General features: G+C 44.7%; 1 protein-coding gene across 1 annotated transcript in view; it reads left to right on the plus strand.

Annotated features, from left to right (window-relative positions):
* AGBL4 (AGBL carboxypeptidase 4) overlaps positions 1-16941 on the plus strand; it is a 1470506-nt gene that overhangs the window by 1403270 nt on the left and 50295 nt on the right. The window contains exons 10-11 of the mRNA XM_068961620.1: positions 9736-9888; positions 10926-11088. Of these exons, the coding sequence (XP_068817721.1) occupies positions 9736-9888; positions 10926-11088 (316 nt within the window). The remainder of the gene's footprint in view (positions 1-9735; positions 9889-10925; positions 11089-16941) is intronic.

Below are 16941 nucleotides of genomic sequence, written 5' to 3' on the forward strand. Positions count from 1 at the left end.
GCCACAGTCCATCCCCTGGGTGCTCTGGGCTGGCTGCCTAGGTGTCTTGTGTTTCTTTTTGTCTGCATTGATTCATTGCATGCTTTCTTGCAGCAGGAATTTCAGTCTGGCCACACTCCTGGCGAGGAGGGAAGCCTTCAGAGATCCAGGCAGGCCCTGCATGATAAAAGACACTGTTTTGTCTCTCGGAGTTGTTCAGTTGTTTTTAAGGAAAGATTCTGTATTTTTCTGAAAATTTCTCCTTCCTTCTTTATGACATGCACCCTGACTTCCATAAATATCTACTTTTAACTTCTAAATAGATAAGCAGATATTTTGGTTCATAATAAAAATAATAGATTTGGGGTTTTTCAGCCTGAGGTCCATGGGTAAACAGCTGCCTTTGCCATGAGAGTTTAGTGGGAGTCATCCGGAAATTCTCTAACCCTCTTTGCTCCCTCATTCCCTACCTATTTGAGAGGCTAAGTCTGGTAGGATCATAGCCCCCAGCTCAGAGATGAATGGGGTTATGTGGGGCTTCCTTCCTGTGATGAGGACAACTGCCTTGCTGGACTGGAGCTCCTGCAAGCATGGCAGGATGGCGGGTGTGGGCTTGTAACCAGAGCCTGGGTTTGAGTCTCTGCCCCTTCCTGTTGCATCACTCTGGACAAGTTACTTAAACTCCCTGAGCTTTGGTTCCCTCCTCTGTACAAAGAGAAGAGTAAGCTGCTGTCCCTCCTCAACTTGCCCTCATCTTTGCCTAAGCATCAGTTTCTTTCTCATCTCCAAATCTAAGATAAATCCCTCTGCCCTTCCTGGGTCGGGTTTCCCTTCCTTCATCAGACTGAATATGTGGTAAGCCCTGAAGTGTTGCCCTAAGGTGGAGGAGGCAGCCCCACAGCACAGCACCAGGCTCAGACTCTGGCTTGTGCCAGCCTAGGTGGAGCAGCTCAGAATATAGAATAAAGGAAAAACTCATTTCCTCCCTGGTGTCTAGGAGGAAGCAAACTCCACACTAAATTATGTTCTAAATATGCCCTAAGGTAGTTTTAATTTCATTGGCACTGATTTTAATTTACTCTTTAGGCCCCTGTTGCAGAATGAGCTGTTGGCTGCTGGCAAGGGGACAGCCCTTCATCACTTGGTTTTGATTAAGGTTTGTAAGTTTGGAAGGAAAGAACAAAGATGCTGTCCCCTCATTCTATTCTCAGTCCCCAAATTGTAATTAATGGCCCTGCATTAGCAGCACACCCCCTGCTCTGACAGAGCCACACAAAAAAAGCACCTCATTTGACTGCTGGGAAAAAGTTCAGATGCAGCTGTTCATTCATTTAATTCATTCATTCTCCTATCCATTCATTGATTCATTTTCTATTCATTCTCCCACTAAACCTCTAGTGATAACCTGCTATGTACCAGGGCTTACTCTGGTTCTGTGAATTTAAAAAACCAACAATGTATGGTCCCTTCCCTGAAAGAGTTCACATTCTAATGGGAGATGGAAATAAACAAAGCATGATTATGCCATGTGGTCAGTACCAAGAGAGAGAATTGTGAGAGCACACAGGAGGCTGTTCACTCATCCCTGAAGGATAAAAATGGCTATTTGAATTTATCTTTTTGTACAAGTCAGGTGAACAATTTTAGATGCTATAATAAGCAGTCCCCAAATCTCAATGGCTTAATATAGTAAAGGTTCATCACAGTCTGATGCAGGTCAAGTGACTTGTCTGGCAATTTTCCTCCCAGTGTTGACTCAGCGAACTAGCCTTTTTCCCTATTATGATGCCATTGATTTTACATGTAGCTTCCATGCCCAAGAGCAAGAATGTGGGCAATTGTGTATGTGTTTGATGACCAGGCCTGGAAGTGGCACTAATTACCACTGCCCACATCCCATTTGATCCCAACCAAATACCAAGGGAAACTGAGAGGTGTTGTCCAGGGTCCAGGAAAAGGATATGGAACTGGTGAGCATCTCCTTAGTTTTGCCTTAAGTCTTAAGGTTGTCTCAGGGTTACCCAGATAAGGAGAACTTGTATTTCAGGCAGAGGAGATATTCTTTCTGTGTAAATATGGAGATGAAAGTCACAAGCCTAGAGATTTGAAGTACTTCAGGCAGCTCTATGGACTGAAGTATAGAGTATCAGACCAGAAGTTGTGAGAGCTGAGAGTAGGCAGGGGGCAAAGGCCAGATCACACAGGGCCTTTTATAATATATGAAGGGGTTTGGAGTCTATCCTCTGAGAGATAGGGAGGAATAGGGCAGTTTCAGTTAAAGAAGCGCCATTATTTGTTTACATCTTAAAAGATTGCTCTGAAGCAGCAAGGAAATCAGGTCAGAAGCTATTGTAGTAAAACAAGAAAGAGATGATGGAATGGGGTCAGACTTGGTTCGTGTCCTCAATATGCTCATAGGCAGACAGACATACTTTCTAGCCATATTTCAGTAACAAGTATATAAGTATATCTATACAGTACACAAGGATACCTATACAGTAACAAGTACTGACATCAAGGCCCAAGCAAGAAGCTTTTTGCAGAAGATGAAGGGATTTATTTTAACAGAAGTGAGTGAAGTCACTCAGTTGTGTCCAAATCTTTGCAGCCCCATGGACTATAGCCTACCGGCCTCCTCCATCCATGGGATTTTCCAGGCATGAGTACTGGAGTAGGTTGCCATTTCCATTTTAACAGAATGTGAGAAGAAATCATGGAAAGTTTAAGAAAGCTGTATCTCTTTTCTCTCATCCAACAGCCACTTATAAAGATGCAGAAATTGAGGTACAGTGAACAGCTGCTACTGTTCATGGTTATAGATGATGTGAACATTAGAACCGGAGTTAGGAACTCTGCTTGCCTTCCTTCCTCTGTTCTTATGGACCAACACGAGTCCATAAGGCCAGTTTAGGCACAAAACATAGTAGGATGGTGATGAAATTAGTATCTGTGGTCTTTGGTATTGCCAGAAAAGTGCTGAATATGTGCAATGAAGAAGAAAAAGAACTAGAACTTCAAGCTCAGACCCCATGCAGGTTAATTTCCTAGACCCTTTTCTACTCCAGGTAAAATCTAGACTCAGAGAGGGAAGAGATCTTAGAAACTAGATAATCTCTGGGTATTCCCAGATGCTCCAGTTGTAAGGACTTAGTGTGTTCAGTGTGGTGGCCTGAGGTCAATCCTAGTCAGGGAACTAAGATCCTACAAGCCATGCAGCATGGCCAAAAAAATTAGAGAAAATAGATGATCCTTTAAAATTGTTGTGGAGGTACTAGCCAATGCAGTTAGACAAAAAAAGAAATTAGAAGCATAAAAACTGAAAAAGAGGAGATAAAGTTACTAAGTATATATAATAAGATTGTTGTTGTTCAGTCGCTCAGTCATGTCCAACTCTCTGACCCCACGGACTTCAGTACGCCAGGCTTCCCTGTCCATCACCAACTCCCAGAGCTTGCTCAAATTCATGTTCATCGAGTCAGTGATGCTACCCAATGATCTCATCATCTGCATCCCCTTCTCCTCCTGCCAGCATCAGGGTCTTTTCCAAAGAGGCAGATCGCATCAGGTGGCCAAAGTATTGGAGCTTCAGCTTCAGCATCAGTCCTTCCAATGAATATTCAGGACTGATTTCCTTTAGGATTGACTGGTTTGATCTCCTTGCAGTCCAAGGGACTCTCAATAGTCTTCTCCAACACCACAGTTCAAAAGCATCCATTCTTTGGCACTCAACTTTCTTTATGGTTCAACTCTCACATCCATACAGGACCACTGGAAAAAACATAGTTTGACTAGACGGACCTTTGTCAGCAAAGTAATGTCTCTGCTTTCTAATATGCTGTCTAGGTGGGTCATAGCTTTTCTTCCAAGGAGCAAGTGGCTTTTAATTTCATGGCTGCAGTCACCATCTGCAGAGATTTTGGAGCCCAAGAAAATAAAGTCTGTCACTGTTTCCATTGTTTCCCCATCTATTTGCCATGAAGTGATGGGACAGGATGCCATGATCTTTGTTTTTGGAATGTTGAATTTTAACCCAGCTTTTTCACTCCCCCTCTTTCACTTTCATCAAGAGGCTCTTTAGTTCCTCTTTGCTTTCTGCCATAAGGGTGGTGTCATCTGCATATCAGAGGTTATTGATACTTCTCTCTGCAATCTTTTTTTTTTTACACATTTTAAAAAATTATTTATTTTTTAATTGAAAAATAATTGCTTTACAGAATTTTGTTGTTTTCTGTGAAATATCAACATGAATCAGCCATAGGCATACATATGTCCCCTCTCTTGAACCTTCCTCCCATCTCCCCATTCCATTCCATACCCCTAGGTTGCTAAGAGCCTCTGTTTGAATTCCCTGAGACATACAGCAAATTCTCATCGGCTATCTATTTTACATATGGTAATGTAAGTTTCGGACACAACTGAGCGACTGAACTGAACTGAACTGAACTGAACTGAATGTAAGTTTCCATGTTGCTCTCTCCATACATTTCAGCTTCTCCTCCCCTCTCCCTGTGTCCATAAGTCTGTTCTCTGTGTCTGCTTCTCCACTGCTGCCTTGAAAATAAATTCATCAGTACCATTTTTCTAGATTCCATATATGTGCATTGGTATACGATATTTGTCTTTCTCTTTCTGACTCACTTCACTCTGTATAATAGGCTCTAGGTCCATCCACCTCACTAGAACTGACTCAGATGTGTTTCTTTTTATGGCTAAGTCATGGGGAAACAGTGGAAATAGTGTCAGACTTTATTTTTGGGGGCTCCAAAATCACTGCAGATGGTGATTGCAGCCATGAAATTTAAAAACACTTACTCCTTGGAAGGAAAGTTATGACCAACCTAGATAGCATATTGAAAAGCAGAGATATTACTTGCCAACAAATGTCCGTCTAGTCAAGGCTATGGTTTTTCCAGTAGTCATGTATGGATGTGAGAGTTGGACTGTGAAGAAAGCTGAGCACCAAAGAATTGATGCTTTTGAACTGTGGTGTTGGAGAAGACTCTTGAGAGTCCCTTGGACTGCAAGGAGATCCAACCAGTCCATTCTAAAGGAGATCAGTCCTGGGTGTTCATTGGAAGCACTGATGCTAAAGCTGAAACTCCAATACTTTGGCCACCTCATGCGAAGAGTTGACTCATTGGAAAAGACTCTGATGCTGGGAGGGATTGGGGGCAGGAGGAGAAGGGGATGGCAGAGGATGAGATGGCTGGAAGGCATCACCGACTCGATGGACATGGGTTTGGGTGAACTCCGGGAGTTGTTAATGAACAGGGAGGCCTGGCATGCTGCAATTCATGGGGTCACAAAGAGTCAGACATGACTGAGTGACCGAACTGAACTGAACTGAACTGAACTGAAGCTGAAACTGCAATGCTTTGGCCACCTGATGTGAACAGCTGACTCATTTGAAAAGATCCTGCTTCTGGGAAAGATTGAGGGCAGGAGGAGAAGGGCATGACAAGAAGGTTGGATGGCATCACCGACTCAATGGACATGGGTTTGGGTAGACTCCAGCAGTTAGTGTTGGACAGGGAGGTCTGGTGTGCTGCAGTTCATGGGGTCACAAAGAGTAGGATGACTGAGCGACTGAACTGAACTGAACTAAATATTGTGTATATGTACCACAACTTTATCCATCATCTTTCAGTGGACATCTAGGTTGCTTCCATGTTCTAGCTATTACAAATAGTGCTGCAGTGAACATTGAGCATGTGTATTTTTCAGTTTTGGTTTCCTCAGGGTATATACCTTGGCATGGTTGCTGGATCACATGGTGGGTTTATTCCTAGTTTTTTAGGAATGTCCATACTGTCTTCCATAGTGGCCGTATCAATTTACATTCCCACCAACAGTGCAAGAGTGTTCCCTTTTCTCCATTCCCTCTCCAGCATTTATTGTTTGTAGACTTTTGGATGCTGGCCATTCTGACCAGTGTGAGGTGATATCACATTGTAATTTTAATTTGTATTTCTCTAATAATGAGCATCTTTTCAACAACTGACAAAGGATTAATTTCCAAAATATACAAGCATCTCATACAACTCAATACCAGAAAAACAAGCCAATGAAAAAGTAGGAAAATGACCTAAACAGACACTTCTCCAAAGAAGATATACAGATGACTCCCTGCAATCTTGATTCCAGCTTGTGCTTCATCCAGTCCGGCATTTTGAATGATGTATTCTGCATTTAAGTTAAATAAGCAAGGTGACAATATACAGCCTTGATGTATTCCTTTCCCAATTTGGAACCAGTCTAGTTCCATGTCCAGTTCTAACTATTGCTTCTTGACCTGTATACAGATTTCTCAGGAGGCAGGGAAGGTGGTCTGGTATTCCCATCTCTTGAAGAATTTTCCACAGTTTGTTGTGATCCACACAATCAAAGGCTTTAGTGTAGTCAATGAAGCAGAAGTAGATGTTTTCCTGGAATTCTCGTTTTTTTTCTATGATCCAACAGATGTTGGCATTGTGATCTCGGGTTCTCCTGCTTTTCCTAAATCCAGCTTGAACATCTGGAAGTTCTCAGTTCATGTACTATTGAAGCCTAGCTTGGAGAATTTTGAGCATTATTTTGCTTGCATGTGAGATGAGTGCAATTGTATGGTAGTTTGAACATTATTTGACACTGCCCTTCTTTGGGATTGGAATGAAAACTGACCTTTTCCAGTTCTGTGGCTACTGCTGAGTTTTCCAAATTTGCTGGCATATTGAGAGCAGCACTTTCCCAGCATCATCTTTCAGAATTGAAATAGCTAGGCTGGAATTCCATCATGCCATTAGCTTTGTCCATAGTGATGCTTCCTAAGGCCCACTTGACTTCACATTCCAGGATGTCTGGCTCTAGGTGAGTGATCACACCATCGTGATTATCTGGGTCATTAAGATCTCTTTTATATAGTTTTTTTGTGTATTGTTGCCACCTCTTCTTAATATCTTCTGCTTTTGTTAGGTTCATACTGTTTCTGTCCTTTATTGTGCCCATCTTTGCATGAAATGTTCCCAGGTATCTCCAGTTTTCATGAGAGCTCTCTAGTCTTTCCCATTCTATTGTTTTCCTCTCTTTCTTTGCATTGATCACTGAGGAAGTCTTTCTTATCTCTCTTTGCTATTCTTTGAAACTGCATTCATATGGGTGTAGCTTTCCTTTTCTCCTTTGCCTTTTGCTTCTCTTCTTTTCTCAGCTATTTGTAAGGCCTCCCCAGACAGCCATTTTGCCTTTTTTGCATTTCTTCTTCTTGGGGATGGTTTTTATCACTGCCTCCTGTATAATGTTGCCAGCCTCTGTTCATAGTTCTTAAGACACTATCTAGCAGTTCTAATCCCTTGAATCTATTTGTCACTCCCACTGTATAATCATAAGGGATTTGATTTAGGTCATACCTGGTCTAGTGTGGCCTAGTGGTTTTCCCTACTGTGTTCAACTTAAGTCTGAATTTTGCAATAAGGAGTTCATGATCTGAGTCACATCAGCTCCTAGTCTTGTTTTTGTTGACTGTATAGAGCTTCTCCATCTTTGGCTGTGAAGAATATGATCAATCTGATTTTGGTGTTGACCATCTGGTGATGTCCATGTGTAGTCTTATCTCTTGTGTGTTGGGAGAGAGTGTTTGTTATGGCCAGTGCATTCTCTTGGCAAAGCTTTGTTAGCCTTTCCCCTGCTTCTTGAGAATAAGAGATCCCTCTTATTGACTTTTGAAGCATGAAAATCAATCAATATTATTCATTTCTGTTCATTTAAAGTCGAATCACATCAGGTTCTAGGTGTTGGGATGGGGCAGTAGAAGCCAGTCCAGAATGGTTTTCCAAAGATCCAGATTCTGATTCTTGCTCCTTCACTAACTCACTCCCAGCCCTAATCAGGCAACCTCCCCACCCTGAGCTGATCTGCAAAAGGTCAGAGAAACTGGTTTCCAATAGAGCCCATACCCAGAGCTATAAACTGCGTTTTTTCCTTCCACATTTTTTAAGTCATCTCTCTACCGCCTCCTTTCCTCAGCAGCTCATCAAAAGCTCAGAGGAAAAAACAGACAATTGAAGAAAATAAAATTGCAAAGATGACTTTTATAGGGCTCCTGTTGAATCATTGTGTATTCCACCTTCAAAGCTGAAAATGATGAGTTTAATATCACACAGAGCTGTGCATCTTGTATCTCTCAGAAGGCAGTTTATGCCACCCAGAGAACTGGGAGCTCAGCAAGACACAATTTTTCACTCCAAGTCTGAGGCAAATGAAATGACAATCATCAGGCCCACATTCTAGAAGCAACATGGTTTTCATTTGGTCTTAACTTTGTTTGAAAGTGTCCCACAGAGGGAGAATTCTTCTAAGCATGGATTTTTCTTCATTCCCAGGACTGAATGCTAGAAATTGGATGGAAAAGTGGCCAGGTCTTGCCTTGGCTGTTTAGTGGTGCTCACTGATGGTATTACATTAACTGTGCAAATGGGTCAGGAGACCTGGGTTTCAGTCCCAGTTAGGCCATGAACTTGGACAAGTCCCTTCCCCAGTAGAGGCCCTGTTACTCAGGAATGATTAGCAGGTATAAATCAGACTGATATATAGGAAGAGAAAGTCAGATTTGAGAGGTATTGAAGTTCTAAGGGCCTGTGTGCTGCACGCATGCTCTGTTGTTAAGTCATGTCCTGCTCTCTGTGACCCCACGGGCCGTAGCCCACCAGTCTTCTCTGTCCATGGGATTCTCCAGGCAAGAATACTGGAGTGAGTTGCTATTTCCTTCTCCAGGGGATCTTCCTGACCCAGGGATCCAACCCGAGTCTCCTGCATCTCCTGCATTGGCAAGCAGATTCTTTATCACTGAGCCACCTGGGAAGCCCTTTGAGGGCCTGAGAGTTCCCCAGTTCCTGCCAGTCTGTTCCAGTGTCTGAAGTTATCCCTCTGAGTGGTTTATTTAGTCATTCTGCATCTGGCTACTGAGCATCCTTCAGGAACGGACACTGGGTTCTTTCCAGACACTCTTTCTACTTTCAGGGAGCTCATAAATGAGAAGGTTAATAAATAATACTGTATCAAGGTAGGGAGTCCCTTAAATAGGGAGTGTGAGCAGAGAGCAGAGAAAGACTAGTTACAATCATCTTTATAAATTGCAAGGTTACTTTTCACACACACTATATACTACTGTGGAGTAGGTGTGGCATCATGAAATGAGGTTAAATAGCAGAATGAACTAAGATGTCCTATGTGAAGCCCCCAGAATGGAATCTGGCGTGCATTACCATGCAGTGAATGATAGGAATGACTGTTGCTGAGTTGGATTCCCACTCTAACTCTCCGGGGTTGGAATTAAAATACCCATTTTGAAAATAAAAATTTCAAAGAGGGTACATGATTTAGTTTACCCCAGACTCCCTCTGTTAGAAATTGACCCAGTTGGGGCAAAACCATTAGCAGGCCCAATATAAATATAATAATGTTACCTGAAGGTATTTCTCATTAGAGAAGCAAATTCAGCTAAAGCCTTTAGTTATAAATGCGTTTACTGTTCTGGGTAGGTAGCATTACTTCAGAAGACCTCGAAAGAGGACTGCTAATGGTAGTGCTCTGAGACCTTGAAGACAGATGGTGTTCGAAATAAGCAGAGATTGATCCTCGCTGCTCTCAATCCCTCACGTTGCTACAACCGAGTAGACAGAGGGCTAGCTCAAAAGGAAATCGTGTGCGTGTGTGCGTGTGCACACGTGTTTAAGGCAAACTCCGTGGCCCTGACATCTCATTTGTTATCCTTTCTCTCAACAGAAAACAAGCCTGGAGTTTTATATTGATATCCACGCCCACTCCACCATGATGAATGGTTTCATGTATGGCAACATCTTTGAGGATGAAGAGCGGTTCCAGAGGCAGGCGGTTTTCCCCAAGCTCCTCTGCCAGAATGCCGAGGACTTCTCCTACGTGAGTCAAGAGCTGGCTGTCAGCCAGCCCCAGGTCCCCTCCCCAGACCACCCCCTCCTTCCCATTGCCACCCTGTCTTTCACTGAGTTAGATTTGCTTTAACATTCACAGAACACCTACTTGTGCTGTGTCTTGTGTGGGTGATAAAGACAGACGTAAACAAGCTCTGCCCATGCCTGCAAGCAGCTTGTCACCTGTCAGTGAGGGAGACTCTTGGAAAAGACCGCACTCGCTTTGTCTGAGGAGCTGGCCTTTGTTTAGCTGATCTGACTCCAGTTTTAACAAGAGAAGATACTCACGGAGCACCGGCCAGAGTCAGGCCCTGGCCCCGGCGTCTGCTTTCACGGACCTCTGGCGTTTGTTCTCTTTGTTGCTATTGTGCAGTTGCCAAGTCATGTCCGACTCTTTGTGACCCCATGGACTGTAAGAGGCTCCTCTGTCCTCCGCTATATCCCAGAGTTTGCTCAGCTTCATGTCCATTCAGTCAGTGATGCTATCTAACCATTTTATCCTATGCCACCCCTTTCTCCTTTTGCCTTCAATCTTTCCCATCATCAGAGTCTATTCCAGTGAGTCTGCTCTTTGCATCCAGTGGCCAAAGTATTGGATCTCAGCAACAGTCCTTCCAATGAATATTCAGGGTTGGAATGACTGGTTTAATCTCCTTGCACTACAGGAGACTCTCAAGAGTCTTTTCCACACCACATTTCAAAAGCATCAATTCTTTGGTGCACAGCCTTCTTTATGGTCCAACTCTTACATCCCTACATGACTACTGGAAAAGCCATAGCTTTGACTATATGCGCCTTTGTCATCAGAGTAACGGAAATGGCAGTTACTAACCTAAGAAGCGTGCTGAATGCTTTCATTTAATTGTCTGTGTAACCCATCTTTATAGTAATCCTGCAAATTGGGATTCATATCAAACTTTTCTGATGAGGAAGCTGAGACTCAGAGTTGCTGTAAGATTCGCTCAAGGTCCCAGAGCCTGCAGGTGTCCCGCCCTGATTCTCTTCTCCATTTTTTGTCTCTCACAGTCTAGCACGTCCTTCAACCGGGATGCCGTGAAGGCAGGAACTGGCCGTCGCTTCCTCGGTGGGCTGCTGGACCACACTTCTTATTGCTACACCCTCGAGGTTTCCTTCTACAGCTACATCATCGGCGGCACCACAGCTGCTGTGCCCTACACGGAGGAAGCCTGTATCCTTGCAGTTTCCCCTTTCCGCTCCCCCAGCCCTGGGCCAGCTCACATCCAGCTGAGAGTACCCAGGTCTGCCAGGATTTACCAGATGCCTCAGGAATCTGGTCTCCAGCTCAGGTGAGGTTTGAGATCCTGGGGTGAGGGTAGCCATGGCTGGTCCTGCTGGTATCATCTCTGGATTGTTCTATTTGCCTCCTGCCCTCCTAATGGACACCCTTCCCCATATGTCTCTCCTACACCTCAAGTGTTCCTCAGGCACCTGGACCCATGACCCACCCATACCTGTGCTGGCCTATCTCTCTTTCTCTCCTCTGCCCCCAACAAGAGAGTGAGTCTTCCATCATCTAAGGTATGTAAGCACACAGGCCAGAAGCTCATCCCGAGCCTGCTGAGGAAGACCTTGACTTGGTCTTGATCTCTTCTTTCTCACCCTGAATATATCTCTTTTTTAGGTTTTTAAAATTTGTTTTAGTTTTTATTGAAACATAGTTGATTTACAGTGTGTGCCAATCTCTACCAATAAGCAAAGTGACTTGTATAGATAGACATTTATGCATTCTTTTTTGAAGTATTCTTTCCCGTTATAGCTTATCCCAAGAGACTGGATATAATTCCCTGTGCCATACAGTAGGATCTTGTTTCTTATCCATTTTGAGCATAATAGCTTGCATCTACCAATGCCAAACTCCCGGTCTGTCCCTCTCCCTCCTCCACCCTCTTGGCAACCACAAATCTGGCCTCTAGAACAAACCTCTTTTCACCTTCCATCTTTCTGTGCTCCAGCTCCCTCCCCTTCTCTCCTTTCCACTCACTGCTTTCGCTTTTGCCTGTCCCCACCTTGTCCCATTTCCTTCTGTCTCCCCTTCTTGCTTCATTTGATGTGTTCCTCCCTTCCCTTCTCTACTTTCTCCCACTCCCACCCTCCTTTCCTGTCTTTCTCCCCTCAGCCTCCTTCCACCTTCACCACCTTCCCACTCAGCCTCTGAATATCTTTCTCTCTGCCTTTTCATTTCCTTTGCCGACTCACTTTTCCTCTTGGCTTACTCGTAAAATGTCCACAAGAACCCCCAAGTGTGTCATGATCAAACTAGAGGTTGCCTTCTAGCTTGCTTGATTTTTTAGGAACTGTTTAGTAATTCTAGGTTCCTGAGTGTCGATTTTCATTTCAAGGTCACTACATAAGGGGTTGTGACCGATTTTGACAGTTTCTGCTTATCTTTACCCTTCTGTTTTGGATCGATCCATGTCTCCTTTCTGAACACTTAGTTTCTCGGAGAAAGAATTATAGCTGATGGAGAAGAAAGGAAAAGGATGATATTAACTCTCTGTATACAGACTCTGTCTCCCCAGAAGTGGGCATCCTCCTTCAACCATGGGGAGAGTTTATGGAGTGCTCACCACACTCTGCGCAGGAAAGCTTCCTTTCTGGTGTCCATTGCACCCTCATGGCTCAGGGATGAACACACATGTGTGTGTGTCCTCGCAGGGAACATGGAGGGCAGGGTGATGTCCTCAGAGGGAGGGGAAAGTAGTTGGCAGACCAGGTGTTAGACCAGTATTCTAGATCCAGTACAACAATGTAGAGATCGTGGTAAGAACTGGGGGAGAGTCCCCTTACAGTCACCTTGAAGTCTGCTTTAATGACCACCTGACTCACAGACCAATGGAGTAGGCTCTGCTCTACATCAGAAGACCCTTGCTTTCCAAAGTTCTGGCCATCTCTGTGTGCCACAGTGCAACCCTCCCCCCCACCACACACACACACAACTTGATGGTGTGCAGCACATGGCTTCCCCAGGATCCGCTAACTGCTGCGCTCCACACCTAGACACATTCCCCACTGCCCCTGCCTGGCTGGCCTTTGGTGTCAGGACAAAGGAAATAGAAGGAGTTGCCTGGAAGAAGAGTTTGAGCATTTGCACCTAAGGGATCCCACATGTGACTCATCTCAGTGACATGAGGGTCCCTCCAGAGGTGACCTGTACTTAGTTTGTGGCCAACGTCTGATGTCCAATTTGATGGGTTCTCCTATTCTATGTCAGCACCTCCAACATGCTTTTGTGTTGGAAGCAAATGAATTTCTTGGCAGAATGTCCCTCCCTTGGCCTAGACCCAAGGTTTCCTCCTCTCAACACCCAACCCTTGTTCATCAAATGTTAATACACCATTAGTGCATTCTAGGAATCCTACTAAGCACTGGGGTAAAATATTGACCAAGAAGCCATGGTCCCTGACTCACAGAACTTCTGGTCTACTTGGGAGCTGGATAAAGAAAAGGAGCACTTATAGTCTGTATAGTAAGTCCTGTTGTGGAGGAACCCCAGAGAGCCGTGGGAAATGTCCATTTAAAAACATGTGCACCACCATGTGTAAAACAGATGGCTAGTAGGAAGCTGCTGTATAGCATGGGAGTCCAGCTGATGCTCTGTGATGACCTGGAGGGATGCGATAGGGTAGAGGGGAAGGCAAGAGGGTGGAGACATGTGTATACACATAGCTGATTCACGTTGTTGTACAGCAGAAACTAACACAAAACTGTAAAGTAATTATACTCCTATTAAAAAATAAATACACAGTGAGTGTCTGCCATAAGCCAGGTAAAGTTCTAAGCACAGGGGTTGTATTAATAGCAGTGAACATCCTGAAGACAAAAATATCTACCCATAGAGGTAAGAGGAGGCTCAAACACAGTTTCAGTAGGTCAGGGAAGTCTTCACAGCAGAAGCGACATCTAAACTGACTTTTTTAAATTGAATAGAAATTAGGCAGATTGCCTGGGATGGGTTGTTGAAGGGAGGGCATCTCAGACAGAGAGGGAAGTGGGCTGTAGGAGCTGTGACAGGTGCGTTATGGCTGAAGGACTGCAGATGCAGGAGATGAGACCAAAATGGCAGCCTGTGAGGAATTTGAACTAGAAGGAACATGAGGCGATGGAGAGCAGTAGAAGGGCTCTAAAGAGCAGTGGGAAGCCTCTGGCTGCAGTGGGAAGGACAGATTAGAGAAGGCTGTAGGCAGGGGCATGCTGGGAGCTGTTATGACAATCCAGCTGGGAGATGACTCAGGACTAGACTTGAGTGGTGCCGTGCAATGTTTAGAAAGTGGAGCTGGGAAGACTTGGTCAGCACTGGGATGGGGATGTTGGTGGGGACCAGGAGCTAGTCACTGGAAGGGGTTCAGGGCGGTGGGTAGTGAGGCAGAGCAGAAGCTGAGCAGGCCACCGTGCTGCTGGAGCCACCCAGCCTCGTCTGCCATCCAGGGGAGGAGAAGAGGAACCTGGAGTTTCTCCAAGGACGTGCAGGCCGAGTCAACACACACAAGCGTGATTTAACCTAGTTCTTGTTTGAAATGCATTTTTTTTAAAGCCTTCATCTCCTAGCAGAGGGAGACTTCAGGCAGACAGATTGTGATCCTTGTTGGCTGTTGGCTTCGTGTCCCAATCAGAAAAAGAAATTACATGGTCTGATAGGAATGGCAATATGGTCTGGGAGGATGTCCTCCAGACTGGGAGTCAGGAGACCTGGATCTGATGACAACACCAGCATCGTCCCCGAGCGTGCCCTTCAGCAAGTCCTCCAAGCTCTCTGAGGCAAGCCGTGTCTCCTTCACAAAGGCACCAAGAGCCTTCCTGCTTTCTTAACCCCTGCCATGGGAACTCAACAGATATTCGTGAAAAGAGAGCAGACTTTCTGTTTAGACAAATCAGGTTCGAATCCAGCTTCAGACGGTCACTGGTTGCATCACCTTGGGCGAGTTGTGTAACCTCACTGCACCTCAGTGCCCTGTCTGTGCAGGAGGACCTAGTTCATACTTAACCTCACTGAGCTGCACGGATGTTAAGTGAAGTGATGCACAGGAGTGTGCACCTTAGGCTCTGAATATTAAGCCAACTCATTGGAAAAGACCCTGATGCTGGGAAAGACTGAGGGCAGAGGGGGAAGAGGGAGACGGAGGATGAGATGGCTGGATGACATCCCTGATGCAATGGCTGTGAACTTGGGCAAACTCTGGGAGGTAGTGAGGGGAAGGGAGGCCTGGCTGCAGTCCATGGGGTCTCAAAGAGCCGGACACAACTGGGTGACTGAGCAACAACAATGGATTAGAGCATGTAACTGAAAATGAGGACTCACATTTATGTGAAAGAAAATAGTTGGGGCTGTTAGACCAAGAGGCCAGGGGTTGTGCTGGTAAGGTTCATGGGGCAAATCTTGGTGGGGTCACCACAATTGAGAACCTAGACCTCAGAACACCATCTGACTCACACAGTGAGTGGGCATGTGCGATTCCCATGATGAAGTTTTTTATGTCTGTCATCTAGAGTGTCCCGTTCTCAGCCTTGGGAACCACAGAGGCCACATTAACTATCAGAAGATGCTGAGTGAGAGAAAGATCAGGGAAGGGCTGGGGGAGGCGGGGAATCCTGAAGGATATCTCACCCAGGCCCACAGCAGTGTCCACCACCTCTCACTCCAGACCATATGCATCAGTGTTGGTTGGTGTTAGTTGCTCAGTCGTGTCTGACTCTTTGCAAATCCATGGACTATAGTCTGCCAGGCTCCTCTGTCCATGGAATTCTCCAGGCAAGAATACTGGAATGGGTCACCATTTCTTTCTCCAGGGGATCTTCCTGACCGAGGGACCAAACCTAGGTTTCCTGTATTTCAGGCAGGTTATTTACCATCTGAGCCACCAGAGAAGCCCAGGGCATATATATCTGTCAGCTTAATTTTTCTCTCTGGAAAAGCCCCAGCTAAACATTACCAAGCTCTTGCTCTCTGACTCTCCTCCTCTACTATATCAGGATAATATAGCAATGGACACAGTCACTGATGCTTCCCTAGCTGTGTGACCTTGGGCTAGTTACCTCACCACTCTGAGCCTGTCCTCCTATTTGTAATATAAAAATAATAATACTAATTTTGCACAATTATCAGAGGAGTGCAATGATACAAATCCCCTGGCCTGCCTGACACCTGATAGGTACTCAGCAAATGTTCTTCTGTCCCCAGTTTTCTCAGCCCCATGCAGACTACATGAGTTTGCTTCCAAAGATTATCCTTTAACCAGATGATCTTGAAAGCCAGCAACCGGGGTTTGAATCTTTTTTTTTTTCTTTTTAAAAATTAATTAACTAATTTTTTAATTGGAGGATAATTGCTTTACAATGTTGTGTTGGTTTGAATCTTGATTCCATCGATATTACTGGGTAGCTTCAAGCAGGCCCTGTCCTTTTTCTTAGGCTCAGTGTCTGATATCTCCAACCTGTCAGAGCTGCAGAATGAAATTATATGTGGACTTGCCTCTATTCTGGTCCCTTCCAGCCCTGATATTCTAAGATTTTGCTGATTCTCAAACTAAAATTTTATAATTCTCTGCTTAGATGAATTCTTGATATCAAGAATCAACAGTTGTGACATATGTGAGTCTTAAGATTGAGTGACTCCTTAGGCATGAGTTTAAATCCCACAGGGAAAATCAGTACGAAAGTATCGTAGATGATTGATCAAGACGATAGCTACTTTCATTCTTTAGTTGCTGCCGCTGCTGCTAAGTCGCTTCAGTCGTGTCCGATTCTTCGTGACCCCATGGACTGCAGCCTACCAGGCTCCTCTGTCCATGTGATTTTCCAGGCAAGAGTACTGGAGTGGGGTGCCATTGCCTTCTCCGATTCTTTAGTTAAAGGGCTCTTAATTGAGGGGTTTAGAGATGGGCTATAAGAAAAGCTTATGAGCTGTCTAAAATGTATGCGAAACTGTGAGTAAAGATGCAGAGTTCATTTTCTGGGAGGAAGATTGATAACTTTCAACAGAATCTAAAGAAAGCCATGCTTAGCGTCTGCTGGCCTGGCTGGTGGC

This window comes from Capricornis sumatraensis, chromosome 2 (genome assembly GCF_032405125.1).
Source record: "Capricornis sumatraensis isolate serow.1 chromosome 2, serow.2, whole genome shotgun sequence".
NCBI lineage: Eukaryota > Metazoa > Chordata > Mammalia > Artiodactyla > Bovidae > Capricornis > Capricornis sumatraensis.